The 19189-nt window shown below is 48.4% G+C and overlaps 8 protein-coding genes across 8 annotated transcripts; 7 read left to right on the top strand and 1 right to left on the bottom strand.

Annotated features, from left to right (window-relative positions):
* Positions 1–2988: 2988 nt before the first annotated feature.
* Positions 2989–4298, top strand: CTRU02_215775 (uncharacterized protein; the record flags this gene model as incomplete). Its single annotated transcript, XM_070206562.1, has 4 exons — positions 2989–3003; positions 3227–3907; positions 3953–4020; positions 4103–4298. The coding sequence occupies 4 exons, from the start codon at positions 2989–2991 to the stop codon at positions 4296–4298; spliced, it is 960 nt and encodes a 319-aa protein (XP_070059729.1).
* Positions 4299–5562: 1264 nt separating this feature from the next.
* On the top strand, positions 5563–7650 carry CTRU02_215776 (uncharacterized protein; the record flags this gene model as incomplete). The annotated part of the gene is made up of 1 exon (XM_036733333.1): positions 5563–7650. One exon carries the CDS (start codon positions 5563–5565, stop codon positions 7648–7650), a length of 2088 nt encoding a protein of 695 aa, XP_036574964.1.
* Positions 7651–9866: 2216 nt separating this feature from the next.
* On the top strand, positions 9867–10763 carry CTRU02_215777 (uncharacterized protein; the record flags this gene model as incomplete). The annotated part of the gene is made up of 5 exons (XM_036733331.1): positions 9867–9999; positions 10050–10111; positions 10169–10418; positions 10476–10661; positions 10723–10763. The coding sequence occupies 5 exons, from the start codon at positions 9867–9869 to the stop codon at positions 10761–10763; spliced, it is 672 nt and encodes a 223-aa protein (XP_036574962.1).
* Positions 10764–11122: 359 nt separating this feature from the next.
* On the top strand, positions 11123–12010 carry CTRU02_215778 (uncharacterized protein; the record flags this gene model as incomplete). Its single annotated transcript, XM_036733330.1, has 1 exon — positions 11123–12010. A coding segment is annotated over one exon (888 nt), but the record flags the coding sequence as incomplete, so codon positions are not given.
* Positions 12011–12572: 562 nt separating this feature from the next.
* Positions 12573–13064, top strand: CTRU02_215779 (reverse transcriptase domain protein; the record flags this gene model as incomplete). The annotated part of the gene is made up of 1 exon (XM_070206563.1): positions 12573–13064. One exon carries the CDS (start codon positions 12573–12575, stop codon positions 13062–13064), a length of 492 nt encoding a protein of 163 aa, XP_070059730.1.
* A 288-nt stretch (positions 13065–13352) lies between these two features.
* On the top strand, positions 13353–13490 carry CTRU02_215780 (gag protein; the record flags this gene model as incomplete). Its single annotated transcript, XM_070206564.1, has 1 exon — positions 13353–13490. The coding sequence occupies one exon, from the start codon at positions 13353–13355 to the stop codon at positions 13488–13490; it is 138 nt and encodes a 45-aa protein (XP_070059731.1).
* A 165-nt stretch (positions 13491–13655) lies between these two features.
* Positions 13656–14666, top strand: CTRU02_215781 (uncharacterized protein; the record flags this gene model as incomplete). The annotated part of the gene is made up of 1 exon (XM_070206565.1): positions 13656–14666. One exon carries the CDS (start codon positions 13656–13658, stop codon positions 14664–14666), a length of 1011 nt encoding a protein of 336 aa, XP_070059732.1.
* Positions 14667–18558: 3892 nt separating this feature from the next.
* CTRU02_215782 (uncharacterized protein) lies at positions 18559–19137 on the bottom strand (the record flags this gene model as incomplete). The annotated part of the gene is made up of 1 exon (XM_070206566.1): positions 18559–19137. One exon carries the CDS (start codon positions 19135–19137, stop codon positions 18559–18561), a length of 579 nt encoding a protein of 192 aa, XP_070059733.1.
* Between the last annotated feature and the right edge of the window lie 52 nt (positions 19138–19189).

Here is a 19189-nt window from a genome sequence, read left to right on the forward strand (position 1 = left end):
AGATACTAACATTTAGCTACATGGTCAGCTGTATGGTGAGATATAGCCACCAGAAACGGGGAAAGACGTTGTGAATCGTGTTTAGCGACACAATCGCTGCGAGAAATTGGCATCAAAACCGTTCTTATCATGACCCTTTTGTCTTCTTGCAATCAATCAGGTACTGATATCTAGTAAGCTATCTGGGACAGACATTTCTGCAATTTATTTAGCAAACACTGGCTTCGCCCACCATGGCTCAGCCTCATCTCCAACCTTTCTTTCTCTACCACTATGTATGTCTGAAACCACCTCAAAACGTGCGGATAGTTTAAAATATATTGCGAGTATCGCTGATTACATATTCACAGCTGTCTTACCCAGACCAGTCGGAATATGTCTCGTTCTAGCCACCATCGTTGGTTGTCTTATGTCAAGTATTAACGTTCTACCCGCAATTTCGCTCCATGTGATATGCTAGCTACATAGAAGGGGTTGGCTCATCAAACCGCAATCCTTAGCGCCTCCCCAATATCTTAAGTCCTCGCTGGCCATTCTGCTGCAGCATTATGGCCGATATCCGGCCAGCTTTTCTAAGAGCCTCGGGGTCTCGGGCGATTTTCAATCTGAGAATCCGACTTTTGTGCTTTCCTCAAAAATTGCATTATTTAGTGAGAATATCAAGCCATCTGCTGTTTATTTTTGAGTATTATGGATTAGGAAGCAACCTCATGTTAAGCTCATAAATAGACGTCGCATTCGCTCATAAATCGGACTACGCACCCGTCACTGCATGCCAACCACGAACAGTTAGAAACGTCTCAACTCCACGTCCTTCATTCGCTCCCGTTACGATATCGTTGAGCACATCCGGATTTCCATACAGAAGCGGGTTCACAACCCCAACAGATCTTTTACCTGCATGTATGCGCTCGCTGTTGATCAGCGCTATGATCGAAGCAAATACGGGGGCTGGTGCCGAAGTGTCATGGGTAGTTTCCCACTTTCCATTGAGCGTGATCCGATAAGAATCAGCTCCAGCTGAAACATCAGGGAAGCCTCTGCCTGTGTGGTTGGAAAGGATTCTGGATCTTGTTTAAATGATCCTTTTCGATTGTTGTAAACGAGTTGATGTTCGGAACTTGATAGGTGGGAATGGGAAAAACGTTACGACAACATCAGCAGAGGCTCTTGTTGCTGTTTCAAAGGTTTCTCAATGATGAAGGAAGACGTCTGACTCTTCACGCTGGCCGGGGGCTGGATTCTTTCCCGCTCATTGCAAACCTTTTACCGCGGGTCACATTCTGCGGCGTCTTTTGGGCTGTCTTGGTGATTTTATAGTAATACTTGCTTGTTTTTTGGCATCGGCAGGCTGTTACCGGGAACAGCGGCGTCGGCGATCTTGCCCGATGGTTTTAAATTGCGGACGTTGCTTCGAAAGCTGACTACGTCGTTCTAGGTGGTGAGGATTCTGACAGGCTCTTCTCATGCTTCGTCGAAACCCTCAAATTGTGCCTTGAGATAGCTTGACAATGCTGGTCTTTAGAGTTAGCCAGATCGCCAAGACCTTGAAGAGCAAGCAAGAAGATTTAGTGCGGATAGAGTTTTCTGGGAGAAGAATTACAGCGAAATAGACATGGACCAACCCTTAATGAAGTCAAAGGTTGTCTTAGAATCCTTCTGCTTGAAGCCGGCGTCGATGTAGAGTGGTGAGTGTTGGGGGGTGTTAGAACGGGCCTGGTTGAGGATGTCTATCAGAGACGGATACCATATCCTCCCGACCAGGTGGATGACAATTAATATAAAAATGAAAAATAGTCAGGGCGGCGAGTTAAAGTAGCGGTTGAACTAACAAGGCCTGCAGTGGAAGGATAGGAGGTGAGGCAGGTAGTGGCAGGCAGGCGAAGCCAGAGGTGTTGGTCACAGCATTATGTAAGCTCAAAAGGTGTCATTGTGCGGCGCTTTGAGCTACCTGTGTCGTAATTTTCAGTGAGAAAATTACGAGCAGGCATCTGAAAGCCTAGGGCGTACAGTCCCCCCTATTATGACTTATTTGCAAGCCAACTGCAACCTCCATCACCACCTGCGAAACAGCAAAACGCCCTGGACATTACATTAAGACTCGAAGCGACAAAGAAATCTGTTGATACCTGCGAGTTGAACTATCTCGCCCGCTATCCATGGCAGGGATAAACTCACATTGTCTTATCCCTTTGAGTACGGACATCTGTATCTGATATTCCATTGCGGGCTCCGCTTTAACGCCTGCGATTGATCGTGGTTGAGGGTGATATTTTAGTTGAGTCTCGCGGTTTCTAGATCTCAGGAACTTGCAAATCTTGCCTTCAGATCACCGGCATGGTTTTAGATATTTCTTTCACTATTAATAGTCTGTGACTCATCTTTACCAGAATAGGTTGCAAGAGCTACGCCTTCCGCTATGTGTGCTGCCAGCTTTCAGGTCTAGCATCAACGTTTTCGGTAGGAATGGCTAATTTCCGGGTATCATCATGGTTAGGACTGTGAATGATACCCGAAACGGCTACCATCTCATAAGGAAACCAAGGAAGACACTGAATCGAAGCTCAGCTTCCCTTAAGCTCAGGCTAGATTCGAAGAAAATGTAAGGGCTATCACATCCTGCACTTTCATCAGCCTGAGCTGCGGCTAAGGTATCAGAGCTTGAATAGCTGAGCGTTGGTATCTTATCTTAGGACGAGCAAGATGAAGACGAAACAGGGCGCTCCAGCCGGGACTCAAACGGATGGGAAAGAACAAACATGAGGTCCTGCAGGCACGTGACAGAGCAGGCAGCCGTTATGACCCACTTGAGCTCTCTCTTTGTTGCTCCTTCCAGTAATACAACCCAACAGAACACCAACAACTTCACAAAAACATCACGGTCTTGTTCTCATCACCAAAGGCAATGCCTCAGCTCTGGCACGAATATCTTCGCCATACAATCACGCGCTGAACAGAAGCCTTCATAAACCAACCACTGACACAAGAATGTCGCACGACCAGGTAAGTCACGTTCGCCACGATAATGGGGAGTATCGTTAGCTTCGATGCTCTCCAATGCTCTCCAACTGATATCTATCGTCTGAGTTTTTCCCCTGCTCTATTCTGGCCTCTTTCTGGGTGGAATAAGTGAAACGAAAACTCCAGAAGCAGGGTTTTCTCTTCATCTTCCGGTATTTCATCTTACACAGAGAACCCGTCACTAACAACCACATTTTCTATCCAGTCCGCCCTTGCCGTTGCCCTCGGCAGCAGAGAATCTGACGCCCTCAACGTCGAAGAACAGGAAGCTCTTCTTGAACGACTCTGTCAACTCGCTCACAGCCTAGCCAAAGGCCACCCGCTTCTTCCCGGCGGCCATGCGAACTCGAATCAGTTCTCTCTCCCTCCTTCGCTCCTGCGCCGCTTTGTTACTCGCCTCGGTGACCACGACGAGAAGGGCAGCTGTTGTGTCCCCCTCCACAAGCTTCAACTCGAGTATAACCTCTCAGCCGGCACTGCCCGCTTCAAGATGGACGAGCTCAACGTCAACACTCACTTCGCCGTCTCTCTCAGCAACCTTGTGCATACCCTAGCCTGCAGCGCGCTCCACCTCCGAGCCGATCAACTGCTGAAGCTGGGTACCAGCTCAATCCCGCTTAGCGACAAGAACGGCCAGTTGCACCCCGATGCAAGCTGGCGCGTCTTTGAATTGGGGCCGACCTCGACGGCTGATGCTCCTGCTCAGATCCAGTTCCCCTGCGTCGCACTCGAGGTTGCACTCTCGCATCCTGCCGACCTTGAAGGCCTTGTCGACCGCTACCACTACTTGCTCAACGAGACGTACACCAGCGCCGTTATCGCTATTAAGCTGCACTACCCCATCCAGCCGGCCAGCGACATATTACACAATCTCAATCAATGCTATGTCAGCGTCTAGGTGATGCGGGCTGGAGTGGTTGTTTGCGCCAAGGACTGGACTCCTCTTGACGATCCTGACGACAACGTCGTCTTGGAGCCCTCGTACTTTTTTGGCGAGGAGTATGTTGATGATGGGTATATCCTGAGCCCTGATCCTCTTGCGCCTTGCGTCACGAATACTAATCTCTTGCTTGCTTTGCAGCACCCTCGACCACGGACAAATCGAAAACCCTATTGATACCTCCACTCCTAGTGATACTACGAACCCTGTCGTTGTTGCGACTCCCATTGATACTGCGACTCCCGAGCCGGTCATAGTTCCGTTCAGCACCATTGTCAGCAAGCTTCTACTGGCTGCGCGCTACCACGATGCCCTTTGGAGCACCAATGCTCGCTGAACGACGGCAGGTCGGCCTCGGTTGTGGGTAGTGCCTGGCAGGAGGGATGGATTTTTAAGGAAGCTCGCCAATTCGGTGAAGCGTACACCTAGGCCTCGTCTCCCGAAGCGGCTATGCGAAATCGGGCATGTGCCCAGCGGCATTGCGTCTCTGACGCTGATGTGCTTGAAGGGCGGCCAGGACGCTATGGGAGAGCTGTGATAGCTACTTGTAAGCTATCTCGAGCTGTCAATTGAAGTGAGACGGGGCGCCAAATGCCGGGATCTACCGTAGCACTTGGGTTTATGAATCAACTGAAGATGAATTACGAAGGTCAGTGCATTGCGAACAGTGGTTCGCAGATGAGTTTGAGCAGGGCGTAGCTTCTCCAAGTTGAGTTCAGCGTTGCGACGGCGGGAACCCCTACAAAGCAGCGCATGAACATTGTTCCAAGTTTCAAAGGTGTGTGTGTTGTATAACCATTGTTCATTGTTACCTTTTTTCGGCAGTCAGTAAAGCCCGATATGTGAGTTCAGCAAGGGTCAGAGGTCTATCTTCGGCCTTTGCTAGTGGAGGACATTTTTTGCGTGACTCCTTAACGCACCCAAAGCTCCAAATGCGCAATGACGTCAGGCACTGTCCAGTGTGATTCTCAGTGTGGGGGTGGGGCTTCAGGGACCCGCATCGTAAAAACGGCCCTGCAGAATACGACTAGGCTCCTTACACTCCGGCGTGTCCAACTGTCGAACGTGACAGCCACTACATTAGCCACCATAAGAACTCCCGGGAACAAAACATTCTCAATCCATAATACGAGATCCATAAACAATTCATTTCGCACGCACGCATGACATTGGCGTGTTTATGCCCCGCCTGTCTAGTTCTCAAATAACACATGATGATTGATGTTTGCCCCAGGGGTTGTTGTCTAGCAGGCTGCAACCGCTTCTTCTTTGAAAATGGTTAAAAACCATATCTAGAGAGACTCAATGAGTAGAGTTGGAGTGGCTCTTTTCTTAAACATTGCTGCCTGCTGTGGAGCTGCTAGATTAACTCATGACATTGGCTGCTCCAAGACCCTCCTCGTATGGAAAGAGCAGCTCGTAATTAAGAACTTGACACTTCGGCAAGAATACGAGGTGAGTTCCTTCCGCAATTAACGAGTCTCACCCCAACACACACCCCAAGCAACGCCATCATCTTTCTTTCTCTCTTAACCAAGACCACCACAACGGCTGATCTCACACACAATCAACTGTCATGGCGGAGGGTTATCGGTTTATAAATGTCTTCTCCTAGTTCGGAAAACCATCACGACGGCATTACCTCACAGCTGAAGGCGCTCGTCGACACTCTCTGCGTCTCACTTGAAGCATCGATCCACCACCTCAACTCCATCTACCCTCGATTAAGAGACTGCGAGAACACAGCTTTGCAACCACCATACAACAAAGACCCGACCGAAATTAGACGGCTTCTGCCGCACCACGTCGTCCAAGGAATTCTTCCTGCTCTTTTTTCCGACCACGGAAGCCCATTTCACGTCAAGTCATCGAGAAACCAGGCTTATCTACGAAACAGCGCCAAAGACTGGGGCGTCACTCCAACGTGCCTCTTGTTCTTCATCGCATACGATTACGGCCAACAGGGCGAGGAATTCTTCCGCTCCCTTCGTGCGCTCGCTCTTGCGTGCCCTAGGTGGGACGACTCCATTAACCTTCTTCACCAGTGCGCCGCCCAGCGCCGCAGCGAAACACGCACAGCCAAAAAGTCCGGCGTAAACACCAAGAGGATTGGCATCACACTATCTGACGTGACCAGGGCCATCGCTCAAACCCAGCCACCAATTGGAACTCCCAGTGTCCGACGCCGAGGTCGCCCTAGAAAGACACGAGAGGCCAGCGAGGCCAGTGAGGCTAGTATTCCAGAGAAAGACGTCGATAGTTACACTTGCGACTTGGGACAACAGCAGGAGCCTCATCAGCCTCAAGACTCGGAAGAAGTGTCGATTCCTCATCCGCCTGAGGATCTGGGAGAAGAGCTGAGCCAGGAAGCCGAACAAGATTCCAACAGTGGAGAACAAGGCCAAAGGCTGGAGACTCAGACGGTTGGAAATACAGGAAGTCCAGAAACGGAAGAAAGTGACATACAACCACCCGAGACCCCACACGAAGAACGAAACCAAGAATTCGAAGCTCAAACAGTTGAAAGCACGGAAAGTCTCTCGCCGGAGGCGGAGGAAGGCTACATATCATCACCTGAAGCACCCCGTCGCCAGCAATTGATAGCTGAGTCGTCTACATCAAGCCCAGCATTATTCGATTCTTCCAATCTCTTAGAAAACCCTCAGCCAGACTGGAGCACTGAAATCGATCAAGAGCAGCCCTACGAAGGGAATGACTGGTTCAACCCATACGGTTTCGAGGATCAAGAAGACGACGACGAGCCACAGCCTCCAGGCATAGGTTACAACGACAACACCGACTTCGAGTTTCCACCACTTGGAGAGAGTGTGACAATACAACGCCGCGGGAAGCGCAAGACCTCTTTATCCACGTCTACACGTTTCGTCATGTCTTGCGAATCACCAGCCAGAAAGAGACGTTGCACCGAACAGCCGCCGCATGATCCGGAAAAGCTTCTGCAACCTGGATCATCCATTAGAGGAGAATGGCTTGACAAGGCTCTAGGTTTTATCTTGAGCAGCGTGGGAGCAGTCTTCGTCAGCAGTATCGAACTGCAGAACATAGACGCCAATAATTCAGAGTCCTGGGTGCAGACCGCGCAGAGAGTGATGAGGACTAGCCTGGTCGTCCTAGCCCTGCATGTCGAGGAAGGCCATTGCGCTCTCGTTATTATCCTCAAAAGCGAAGACCGCTATGCTGCCAAGCGTATCCAGTTATACGATCCAAACCCGACCGCACAGTCAGCTACTGTCATTAAGGAGACGACAGCCAAGTTTATCGGGCTTTACCTCTCAAAGACGCCCTCACACATGCGGGTGCCTGACCCAGGGTTCAACCCTGGAGTGCAGAGTGATGGCGCCGACTGTGGTGTGTTTTTGTTTGCCACGTGCATGCACATCCTCACCAAGTGGCCCTTTCGTCCAGATCTCAACTTCAGTCTTTGGCGTTTCATTTTAGCGGCTTTCCTGGGAGTCTCAACCAAGGACTGGGACTGTCTTGTCCCTAGCCCAGGCAAAGAACCTGTGGTCGACCGTGCTGAATCCATTGATTTGGCTACCCAGACCCAGAGCGCATTTGAGTCGTTTGAGGAAATTTCAAACTCGTTTGCAGCCTGGCAGAACCGCACAGCCCACGAACTACAGGACTTTTATCAAGCAGAGCTTAAGAAGATACGGGCAGCTTTGTAGGACATAAGCGCTGCGCTAGATGTTCTGCAGGAAGTCAGCGTTTTGGTCGAGAGTCACAAATCATTGCTGTCACAAGAGGATGAATTCGACGGCCAGTCGTCCGGCGAGATGAGCAAGATAAAAGAGAGGCTAAGTGAGGTATCAGGACATCTGGAAGGCATCACGGTGCAATTGTCGGCAAGCATTGAAAAGAAGCAGCATGGTATGTCGCGTATCATGGCATATAAAGGGGCCCCCTGATTAGGTGGATGCAACTAAAGGGGAAGAGATGAAGAACAGGGTAAAAAGAAACAAGAAGGACGATGATACAGGTTTTCAAGTATATGTATCTTAGCTTTTCAAGTCCATTCGGCTATTGCAAACATGATGAAAGGTCGAATCAGGAACTGCTTTGGTGTTGGTAGCCGTTTAGGTAGGGATAGACAGGAGAAATTAAGATAGGTGTGCCGTTTTGTAGCCATTCAGGTTAATCCGTCTCTGTATAATGAAATGCCTGGCCCCTTGGAGCTGCCTTCAGGTCGGCCCCGTTGTGTTAAACTAATAGAGTCGATATCGAGAGCCCTGATTTGGCAGACGATACGGTAACACGTAGGACGAAGACGAAATAAAAGTAAAGACATGTTGCACCCTCATGGCTGGAGCCAGGGAGTCAGAGCCAAGCAATTTATTAGGAGGCTATTTTGTCTTAGCGGTAGATAAATTGCTTCTATATGCTATATTGCTTCCATTTTTAAAAACAACTGTGATTTCATCCATGCTTTCTTAGGTGAAAGTCTATGTTCCAGATGACTTGCCCGCCGTTCCGCAGTGCAACTACCGAGGACAGTTTACTGCTGTAGTGCCAACAATGCTACAGGCTTGTCCGGACTTGCCGTCGCAGCTACCGGAAGTGCAGTCTAAAATCGTCTGTCCTCCGGGACCTTGATCAATGCATCCGCCGCGCTCGCCGCATCTACCAGCCTACATTAGGGTAACATTAAGGTCAATATTATCCTTGAACTTATCGACTGGACTGTCAGGCGGCTTACAAATGAAGCTGTCGCAAAGGTCAGCACAGCTGCGACGAAGATCTGAGTAGTTTTCATTGTGATAGCAGGGTACCGATTACTTAGAGTTGTTGCGGTTTATGGATGAATGGGATGACATGAACAAAATTTAGATGAAAGACAGCGGATCAGTGGCATTTAAGGTCTAAAATTGACCTATATATATTCGTCAGACATCACATCATACTTATTTACAAGACATATTTCCCTCACGGAAATAAGGTTTGTCGACTGTTACCAATCAGTTTTGAGTTTGTTGGCTATTCTTGGGTAAATCAACTTGACTTTCCTAAAATCAGTAAATTCAGTGTTAAACAGAGTCAGCTACTGGTACGACCCACTACTTCTACCCAAGAATTCCCTTATTTGACTAAAGGAGTAATTTAAGTGCTTTAAGTTTTAAACACATGACAACATACGATGCCTAGTTCAAGCCCTTGGAGTAAGCATGAGCGTTGCTTGAGAATCAGCTGATAGGATCGAGATTAGTTCTCTTGGTAATATATTTAGGAGTGTTACGGCAGTCCGCAGGGCGCACTGGGTCAAAATTCAAGGTAGTGATAGGAACACCCCATAAGCGTAAACATATGTAATCTCGCGTAAAACGATTTTTGTTTTTGTACATTTCTAGGTGGGTATTTGCCCTTTTAGGAAATAAGGGTTTACTACATAGAACCACAGCCCCCTACGAGGCTCTACAATAATCCGTCGGAGGTTAGATCTTCCGGTTCCGGTTGATTAGGTGCATGGTCTGTGCGCCCAAATCGACAAATAAATAGGAATTCAGTGGGGCCCAGAACTTCTTCCTTTTCCCCACGCCAAGCAGAGTTTAGGTATGTGACCCCTACTGTACAGAAATTTACAGCGCTCTCTACACTGTTTTACAGAGATTCAGTTTTTATCCTTTGTTACACTTCCGTTTTCTTTTGTCTTCTCTATTTTTGATTTTTTTTTCCGATTTTTTGAGCTTTTGTACATTTCTGTACAATCATTTGCTAACTGTTAGCTTTTGTACAGATTCGCACATCCCCGGGCGCCAGGCGTCGCCCCCGTCACATTACGTACAGTTTTCCAGCAAAGCTTCACAACATCCTACAACATCCTACAACATCCTACAACATCCTTACAATCCCGAACGACACTCGACATCACTTTACACTACCGTACATCATGGCTCAGGACATGGAGCTGGCTGCCGAGCTCGTGCCGGATAAGATCGGAGACATAAAGATTCCTACGGAGTTGCCCGCCGAGCTACCCTCTATGTACACTCATGCTCTCGGAACCGGCTACTACCTCACCCGTATGTACACTTCTGTAATTCCCCTACAATATTGTACTAACTTGTTACAGATGGTATTCCTCATGCCAGCAACACTCTCATTAATAACATTCTGGACAATGAGGAAGCGGAGGTATAGTCTCCTTACACCCCCGTACGTACCTTACTCTTTTGCTTACATATTGTATAGGCCCGTAACTTGATCGATGTTCGCTCTGCGGTCAAGAACGGAAGACGTCAGAAAAAAGCGCTTGAGTACAAGCGTGCGCAGAATGCCAACTCTTTCCTTATGCACGTGTACGGAAATGCGCGCGAGGGTAAGGACCAGTGCAAGAACTGCATCAAGGGCAATGGTCCGTACAACACCTGTGTTGTTCTGGACGGCTATGCTAGCTGCGCCAACTGTACATACAATTCCGGCGCCTCCAACTGCAGCTTCGGTAAGTTTCGTCCCAACCTGTACACAACTAAACATGAATCTGATCTATTCTATACAGCCCCGTCCCCCTCGAAGCGACCTGCCGCAGAGATTTACACTTCCGCCCCGAGCAGTAAGAAGTTGTGCGTCTCCCGTGCGGAGTATGACTTTCTCAACGCGGTCCGTGGCGTTAAGCCCAAGCACATACGACTCATTAGAAATGCGTTAGTTTCTGTCGCAGACAAGCTCGCTGATGTTAAGTACGGTACGTTATCGTACATGTCTGGTGCCGTCTGTACATCTTTGCTAACTACAGTTATGTACAGATGAGAACGAAAACATCGAGATCGAGCTTTGTCACGACTAAGCAGGACCTTACAAAATCCTACACGACCGTACAACAACTGGAGATGACGTGAACATGCATTTACACAATGCTACAGATGCCTACCAAGGCGTATGGAATCGGGAATCCGGCGTACAGAAACGATAGGTATACTTACAGGAATGGGAGGATGGATACAGGCGTTTACGGTTGGTAACTTTGGTTTGCGGGTCGGGCACTTCTGTACAGGGTTTGGCACCCCTGTACAGAAGCGTGGGACTGTCCGTACCCTTGCGTTTTTAGGTTTTTTTTAAGATACCCAATTCGTATTTCTTTGCCAACATCTGTATTTTCCCGTTCTCCCTCGTGAATCTCCGTATGGACTATTGCAGCACCTCACCATGGCTGGCCGGCCACGTATCGACCTTACCCCTTTTCAATCTATTATTACTGAAAAGTTCCAGAATGGCTGGACTTATTCTAATATAATTACATATCTTTCCGAATCATTCCAAATTCAGGTCTCTCCGTCAACATTTAAACGTTTCCTACAAAGCTTAAACCTCCGCCGCGAAGTCCGTACAGAATTTTCCAGCGCCTTACTACAACGTATCTTCCAGCTCTTCTTTGATCATAGGCTATCCGATTTAGATATTCTTTTATGCTTACGGACGGAAGGCTTCACAGTCTCACAACGTGGCTTAGAAGATATTCGAAAATGCCACAAACTATGGCGCCGTCAAACCCCCGAGCAGCTTCAAGCAGCATTTCACCAAGCTGTAAACTTCCTTGCCTCTACAACAAGTGATGAAGCACGCGTTACACGAGACTTTGGCCGAGAATTCCTCTTTACATATATGCGCCAACGTGGCCATATTATTAGCCGCTCGGTCTTATATGAAGCATATCGTACAGTTTTTCCCGAGGAAGTTGCAAACCGACTGAAAGAGATCCGATACCGGCGGAAAGGTTGGACTACGCCAGGTCCAAACTTTATATGGTCACTCGATGCATATGATAAACTACTTCCGTTTGGGTTTGAGATATATGCTAGCATCGATGCATACTCCCGTTATATTGTGTGGTTTTACGTTGGGTTTTCTGCACATACGGCCCGTTCTGTATTAGCCCAATATCTATCTACACTTCTATCACGGGGTATTATGCCACAAACTATTCGTTCAGACCGTGGTACAGAAACTATCTTAACTGCTGGTAGTCATTGGTATCTATCACAGGACCGTACAAAGAAGGCCCCTTTACAGCCAGGCTGTTACGACCCGTCAGATGCACTTAACAGACCCACTGGGTCGGGCGGCTACGACAGGACATATGTACGTAGGATCACGGGAACAAGGGTAAACCTCTCGGCAAGGAAGAACTACGTTACAAGTCACGTGACAATCGACCAATCAGGACAGAGTCGACAGAGTCGACGAGCGACTCTGTAGACTCCTGTAAAGGACCAATCAGAAGAGAGTCGATAGAGTCGACGAGCGACTCTATAGACTCTCCAAGACATTGGGAAACGGGACTTGTATATAGACCAGGACTTGAGCATCTGCTCAAGCCCTCTAGATAGTTCTTCAGCAATCAACTTGTGATTCATCCTCGAATGACTTTCAGCTTACCTCTCAGTATTGTGAATACTAAGAACCTCGTTACCATAGTGTAAGACTGATCACCTTACCCTAACCCTACGATCTACCAGAACGACCTCTACGAACCAGTGTTAGTCTCTTACTACACCTTCTGTTAGCAGAACCCTACTGTCAGATAGCTGGCCGTAACACTTTGATTGCTCCTGTTCAGTAAGTTGCCCTTTGAGACTAACGAACAGTATAAGACAAGATGTCTTCGCACGGAACTACCGAAAACCCTACTCCTGGAACCTCGTCCACGTCCGAGAGACGTATTCCCCAGAATCTGGCCCAAGAGATTCAAGACCAGGAAATGAAGGAGGAATCCGATAGCGATGACGACAATGAAGAACTTAAGCGGCAACTTGAGCGGAACAACAACGAGCTCAGGGAAATGAAAAACCTGTTCAACCAGAACGTCAAAGCCCTCAAGGAGCTACAGGAACAAGCCCGCCGCACCAAAGAACTAGAGAAGGAAGTCACAACCCTTCGAGCTGCCGCGAACGTCATATCAGCTCCTGTCGAAGGAAGAGAACGCCTTAAGCTCAACACCCCTACCACCTTCGACGGAACCCCTAGACAGCTCAAAGGATACTTAGTACAGATACGGACCTACCAAGCCTTCCACATCAACACGTTCCAGAACGATACCGAACGTGTCGTCCACGCCGCCACCTTCTTGAGAGGGAAGGCCCTCGCTTAGTTCGAACCCCTCCAACAAGAATAGCTGGACACCCCTATCGAGAGATACAGTCAAGAAGTGAAGGACATCTTTTTCAGCTTCAGTGGATATGTTAAAGCCCTTCAATCTCTCTTCTTAGACCCCGATGAGAAAAGACAAGCAGAAAGAGAACTAGCGAGCCTACGACAAAACAAATCAGCTACAATGTACGCTGCAGAATTTCGACGACTCGCAGCCAGACTCGACATGACCGACGAAAGCAAAGTCTTCGCTTTCTACCAGGGTCTCAAGGACGACGTCAAGGACGAAATGGCCAAAGTGGACACGCCACCTAGCTTCCTTGATTATGTCGAATACGCCATTAAGATTAACAACCGACTGTTTGAACGACGCAAGGAAAAAGGAGAAAAACGTCAAACAGCCAACTCAGGAAAGAAATACCAATAGCAACCTCAACACAAGTTCAACAACAAAAACCAGAACAACAGGAACAACAATCAGCAGAGCACCGCACATGGACAACACAGTAGACCCATAGACCTGAGCGTCGCGCAAAAAGACAAACCCAGACGCAGAGAATTCAAATGCTACAACTGCGACAAGCCAGGACACATGGCCAGACACTGCATACAGCCTAAGAAACTTACGGCAACCCCTAAGCAAGCCAACGCTGCAACCAAAATCCCTAGCCACGAAGAAAAGGGATGGACAGCCTGCTATGACAATGATTGCACTACGCACAGGCATGCAAAAGAGAATAGTGGATGGTACCCTCAAAACCCAGCAGGACGATCGGGATACGACACCACCAACATACCCAAGGCCATTGCTGTGATAGACCGATACACCGGTGGACCGGATTACACTAAGCAGCGACAAGAGCCACTCGACGACTGGGAACAAGCGAAGAAGGCCGCGGAACTCAACAACGCCTTCCAAGATGGTAGCATTGTGTACCAACCGGGACTCTTATGGGACATCCCACGCCTCGCCAACTATCGACAGACGAATGAAGTAAACACCCCGGAAAGTCTCTCAGAAGAAGAAGCCAGGAAACTCGAAGAAGAAAACGAGACAGCCATCAAACGGATACAAGACGCCATCAACTACACGATGCAAATTCGAAACAACAGCGAAGTTGGAGACACCCTCCAACACATGCGGAAAACCCGAGACCGCCGCATCGCACTACGCGGAAACACCCGAGGACAGTATCAACTCAAGTACAAAGCAACCCAATTTGTCTACCGACCCCAAAACGATGGAAAGACGGAACGAACCCTCGCGGTAGCCAGCAAATACGCCCGCAAAGCCACCGAGCAATTGGATGAAATGCTGAGACAACAACAATTCAGGGACGCCAGCACCCAGACCCGAGTATACCAAGCAAAGGACAACCTAAGCCAACGATGGAGCTCACCATATACCACGGTAGCCAGCGACTCGACCTTTGAATTGCCACAAAGAACCCGCGCTACTCCTCAACCCATCTCGGAATGGGCTGAAGACGTCGTAGACGGACCACCCTCGGCGGAAGTACGTCCACAAGGAACGTCGATAGACGATACCGACCCGGAAGACGCAGAAGAAGAACACCATCTCGACAGAATGGAAAAAAATTAAGGAAGTACTAGAATACAAATACATCGACCCCCAAGACGACTGCCAACAGATCGCCTTCCATGCAGAAGAATATCATAACAAAATCCCTACAACAATCACACAAACCCGGGATGAAGAAATATTCTTGGAAGACGATCCCAGGATTACGACACAGCACAGAGAACACAAGGAGATAGCATGGATCTACTGCATCTTCGATCACTGCGCCTACCATCTCTCAAAGAAAGCAGAAAACGAACTATACCCCAAAAGAAAAGAAGAACTGCGAATCCGCAGAGCCCATGAGGAACAAGAACTCTCATATTGGGAAGTACGGGGAGAACCCGGAGAATGGAAAACCAACAACAATGGAATAGCATTCCTACGACCCAGCGTCGAATACCCTCAGAAGTGTGTGAACCACTTCACGGGAGTCTGGTGGAATTGCAGGGAAGACCTATGCAAACTCCACTACATTCCAAAAAGCGAAAGTTGGAGATTCCGACAACAAGAACTAGACAAGCAAGGACAGGACGGCGAGACGCCCAGCCCACCTCGTCTAGGAATCAGAGAAAGTAACCTCGGCAGAGACCGAAAGAAGGGCGAGAAGGCCCTCTACTCAAAAAACTAGGAGAGCCGCCTTGTCCGGGACACATGGCGAGCTCCCCCAGCAAGTCCCTATGTGCTACATTCGACGACGACGCACAAATGAAGATCACAGTAAACCTGGGCGGATACACCACACAGGTCCTGATAGACTCAGGAGCCCAAGGAAACTTTATCGCACCCCGAATAGTGCAACAGCGAGAAATACCATGGAATCAGAAGCAAAACCCTTACCGACTAAGGAATGTGGAAGGGAAAGAAGTCGAGTATGGCGGAGGCAGCATTGATCAGGAGACAGCGCAACTCCCTTTGCTCTACCATGGCCATCAGGAGCTTATCAGCCTCGACATCACGGAGATAGGAAACCACGACGTTATCCTCGGAATTCCATGGCTACGAAGACATAACCCACAAATCGATTGGGTTACCGGCCGAATAAAATTCAATCCAGCCTCTGAGAAGCACTCGACGAAGGCCTCATGCGGATTACTAGCAGCAACCAGAGCAAGACCACGCCTGATGCTAAGGATAAAAGACATTGGCACTAGGACGCTAGCAGCCACGACGATTGACAAAGTCACGGAAGATCCAATGTCAAAGATACCTGTTGAATACAGGGTCTACAGCAAACTCTTTGCACCAGAACTCGAGACCGGATTACCGGAACACAGCAAGTGGGATCACAAGATCGAAATTAAGGAAGGACACGAACCCACCTTTAACAAAATATACCCACTCAACCAAGAAGAAATGAAAGCCTTAGACGAATGGCTTGACGAAAATCTTGCGAAAGGATTCATCAGACCTTCGAAATCACCCGCAGGATACCCCGTACTATTCGTACCAAAGAAGAACGGGAAGAAACGACTTTGTGTCGATTATCGACGACTCAACGATATTACGATCAAAGACTGTTACCCACTGCCCCTCATATCGGAACTAAGAGACCTACTCTACGAGGCCCAATGGTTCACAGCCTTGGACCTTAAAGGAGCCTACAACCTTATCCGAATTGCAGAAGGAGATGAGTGGAAAACAGCCTTCCGAACGAGAAGAGGACAGTTTAAAACGTTAGTCATGCCATTTGGACTCACCAACGCACCGGCTACATTCCAAACTATGATCAACCAAGTACTACGGGAATATCTGGACAAGTCTGTTGTTGTGTACCTCGACGACATCCTTATATTCTCCAAAACGTTGGAAGAACACAAGAAGCATGTCCACGAGATTCTCAAAGCACTCGAACAAGCGAAGCTACTTGTGGAACCAGAGAAGAGTCTGTTTCACAAACAGGAAGTAGAATTTTTAGGGTTCACAATCACGCCAGGCGTAATCAAGATGTCCCCTAACAAAATCAAGGCTGTGCAAGAATGGCCTACACCAGAAAACCCGAAGGACATACTATCCTTCTTAGGATTTGTCAACTTCTACCGAAAATTCCTCAAAGACTACTCCAAAACGATATTGCCTCTTACCGAACTCACTAAGAAAAATGCACCTTGGGAATGGACAGACAAACAACAGAAAGCGTTCCAAGAAGTCAAGGACAAGGTCACATCGGAACCCGTCATCCAGATTCCGAACCCTGAGAAGCCCTTCGAGCTCGAAACGGATGCTTCGAACGAAGCTGAAGGAGCGCAGCTAGGCCAAAGGGACGAGAACGGAGTCCTACACCCCTGTGGATTCTTTTCAAGGAAGTTCCAAGGACCTGAACTGAATTACCAGATCCATGATAAGGAACTTATGGCAATTATCGACGCATTCAAAGAATGGAGACCCCAACTATCAGGAACAAAGTACGAAGTAAAAGTGTACACGGATCACAAGAATCTGGCACACTTCACCACTTCGAAAGAGCTCAACAAACGACAAATCAGATGGTCAGAATTCCTCTCAGAATTCAACTTCAGAATCATCTACAGGAAAGGATCAGAAAACGGCAGAGCAGACGCGCTCAGCCGAAGACCCGATTACAAGGACGAAGTCCCAGAAGAAACTCAGGTTATCCTCAAAAAAGACAATGGCGACCTCGTACCCGCCGCGAAACTCTTAATGATCGGCGACCGTGTCAAGACCAGCACGACTGGAAGAATGACACACGACCAGATCAGGGAGATACACAGCGCACCCGCTCACGGTCACCAAGGAGTTACGAAAACCTGGAAACGAATTAGACAACACCACGACAAGCGAGTAACAAGAAAAGACGTCGCTGACGCAATCAAGGATTGCGAAGTCTGCGCAAAAAGTAAGCCCAGCAGACACAAACCATATGGAGAATTACAACCATTGCCAGCACCACCAGCACCCTGGCACTCAATCTCTCTAGACTTTATCGTCAAACTACCAAAATCGAGAGAACCACTCACTAAAGTACAGTACGACAGTATACTAGTGGTTGTAGATAGATTCACGAAGTACGCGTATTTCATACCATACTTGGAATCAAGCACGGCAGAAGACTTAGCATACACCTTTCTCAGGATCATTGTCAGCCAACACGGCCTGCCCCAGGAAATAGTATCAGACAGAGGATCAGTCTTTACGTCCAAGTTCTGGAGATCCCTGATCTCGCAGCTCGGAGCAAAGCACAGCCTCAGCACTGCCTTCCACCCGCAGTCCGACGGACAAACGGAAAGAATCAACCAGATCCTGGAAACGTACCTAAGGAGTTATGTGAACTACGACCAGGACAACTAGGTCAAGTTGTTACCAACCGCACAGTTCGCATACAACAGTTCAATAGGAGAAAGCACGCGAGAATCACCTTTCTTCCTCAACTATGGATTCAACCCTACCGCTTATGGAGAACCCCGAACCGGCTCTGCCGCGATAAAAGCAGTAGCAGACATCAAGAAACTTAAGGAAATCCAACAAAAACTACCCCAAGAACTCGAATTCGTACGGCAAAGAATGAAGAAACACGCCGACCGACATAGGGTGAGAGGCCCACCCCTAAAAGAGGGAGGTAGCGCCTACCTCATACGGCGAAACATCAAAACGAAACGACCTAGCGACAAACTCGACTTCAAAAAACTAGGACCTTTCGAAATCACGAAGAAAATTTCCGAAGTCAACTACGAGTTGAAACTACCGGAAACAATGAAATGTCACCCAGTCTTTCACGTCTCATTATTAGAACCAGCACCGGACGGTACACACACCGAAGACTGCATCATTGTGGAAACAGATGACACCGAATACGAAGTAGAACGCATTCTAGACCACCGGAGGAATGACGAAACAACAGAATACTTCATTAAGTAGAAAAACTATGGACACGAAGACGATTCGTGGGAACCAGCTAAGAACCTGGAACACGCTCAGGAAGAACTCCAACAATACTGGCACCAGAGGACGTCTCTGGACCCCAGTCGTCCAAACCGACGCCAGACCAATCCACAACGCCAATAGCACCCAGGGAATGAAGTGCACCCACAGTTTCCGAGCTAGCACTCTGCAAACCAAGAACCTCGGAACGATACTCATTCTCAACCTCCTCCACACGCCGCAAACCAGATCGAATGAGATCAGTCGCCTCACGATTGATGTCCTTGCGACGCCTTCGTAAACGACGAATCTTCGCCATAAGAGCTAACTGCTCTTCTTCAGCTTTCTCAAGCTCATCATCAATTTTTATTTTCTGTTGCCGAACCCGAATGAGGGAAGCCGCGGAAGGACCGTGAATGTCGCAAGAATGCTTATCGGCAACGCAACGCGAACAACGAGAAGAATTAACTTCGGAAACGACGCAGTCGACACCGGCAGCCGCGCAACCGGAACAAGGGACAGGCATGATGAACCCGAACAAATCGACAAGCTGGCTAAGTTCCTTATAAGCCACAGGGTTCTTTGATTTGGATTTTTGAACGCGACCTGACATGATGTCAGCATTATGAATAAACAAGGAAGCACGATTGACGACTCCCCAACCT

The sequence above is a fragment of the Colletotrichum truncatum genome, assembly GCF_014235925.2.
Source record: "Colletotrichum truncatum strain CMES1059 chromosome Unknown Contig_0020, whole genome shotgun sequence".
NCBI lineage: Eukaryota > Fungi > Ascomycota > Sordariomycetes > Glomerellales > Glomerellaceae > Colletotrichum > Colletotrichum truncatum.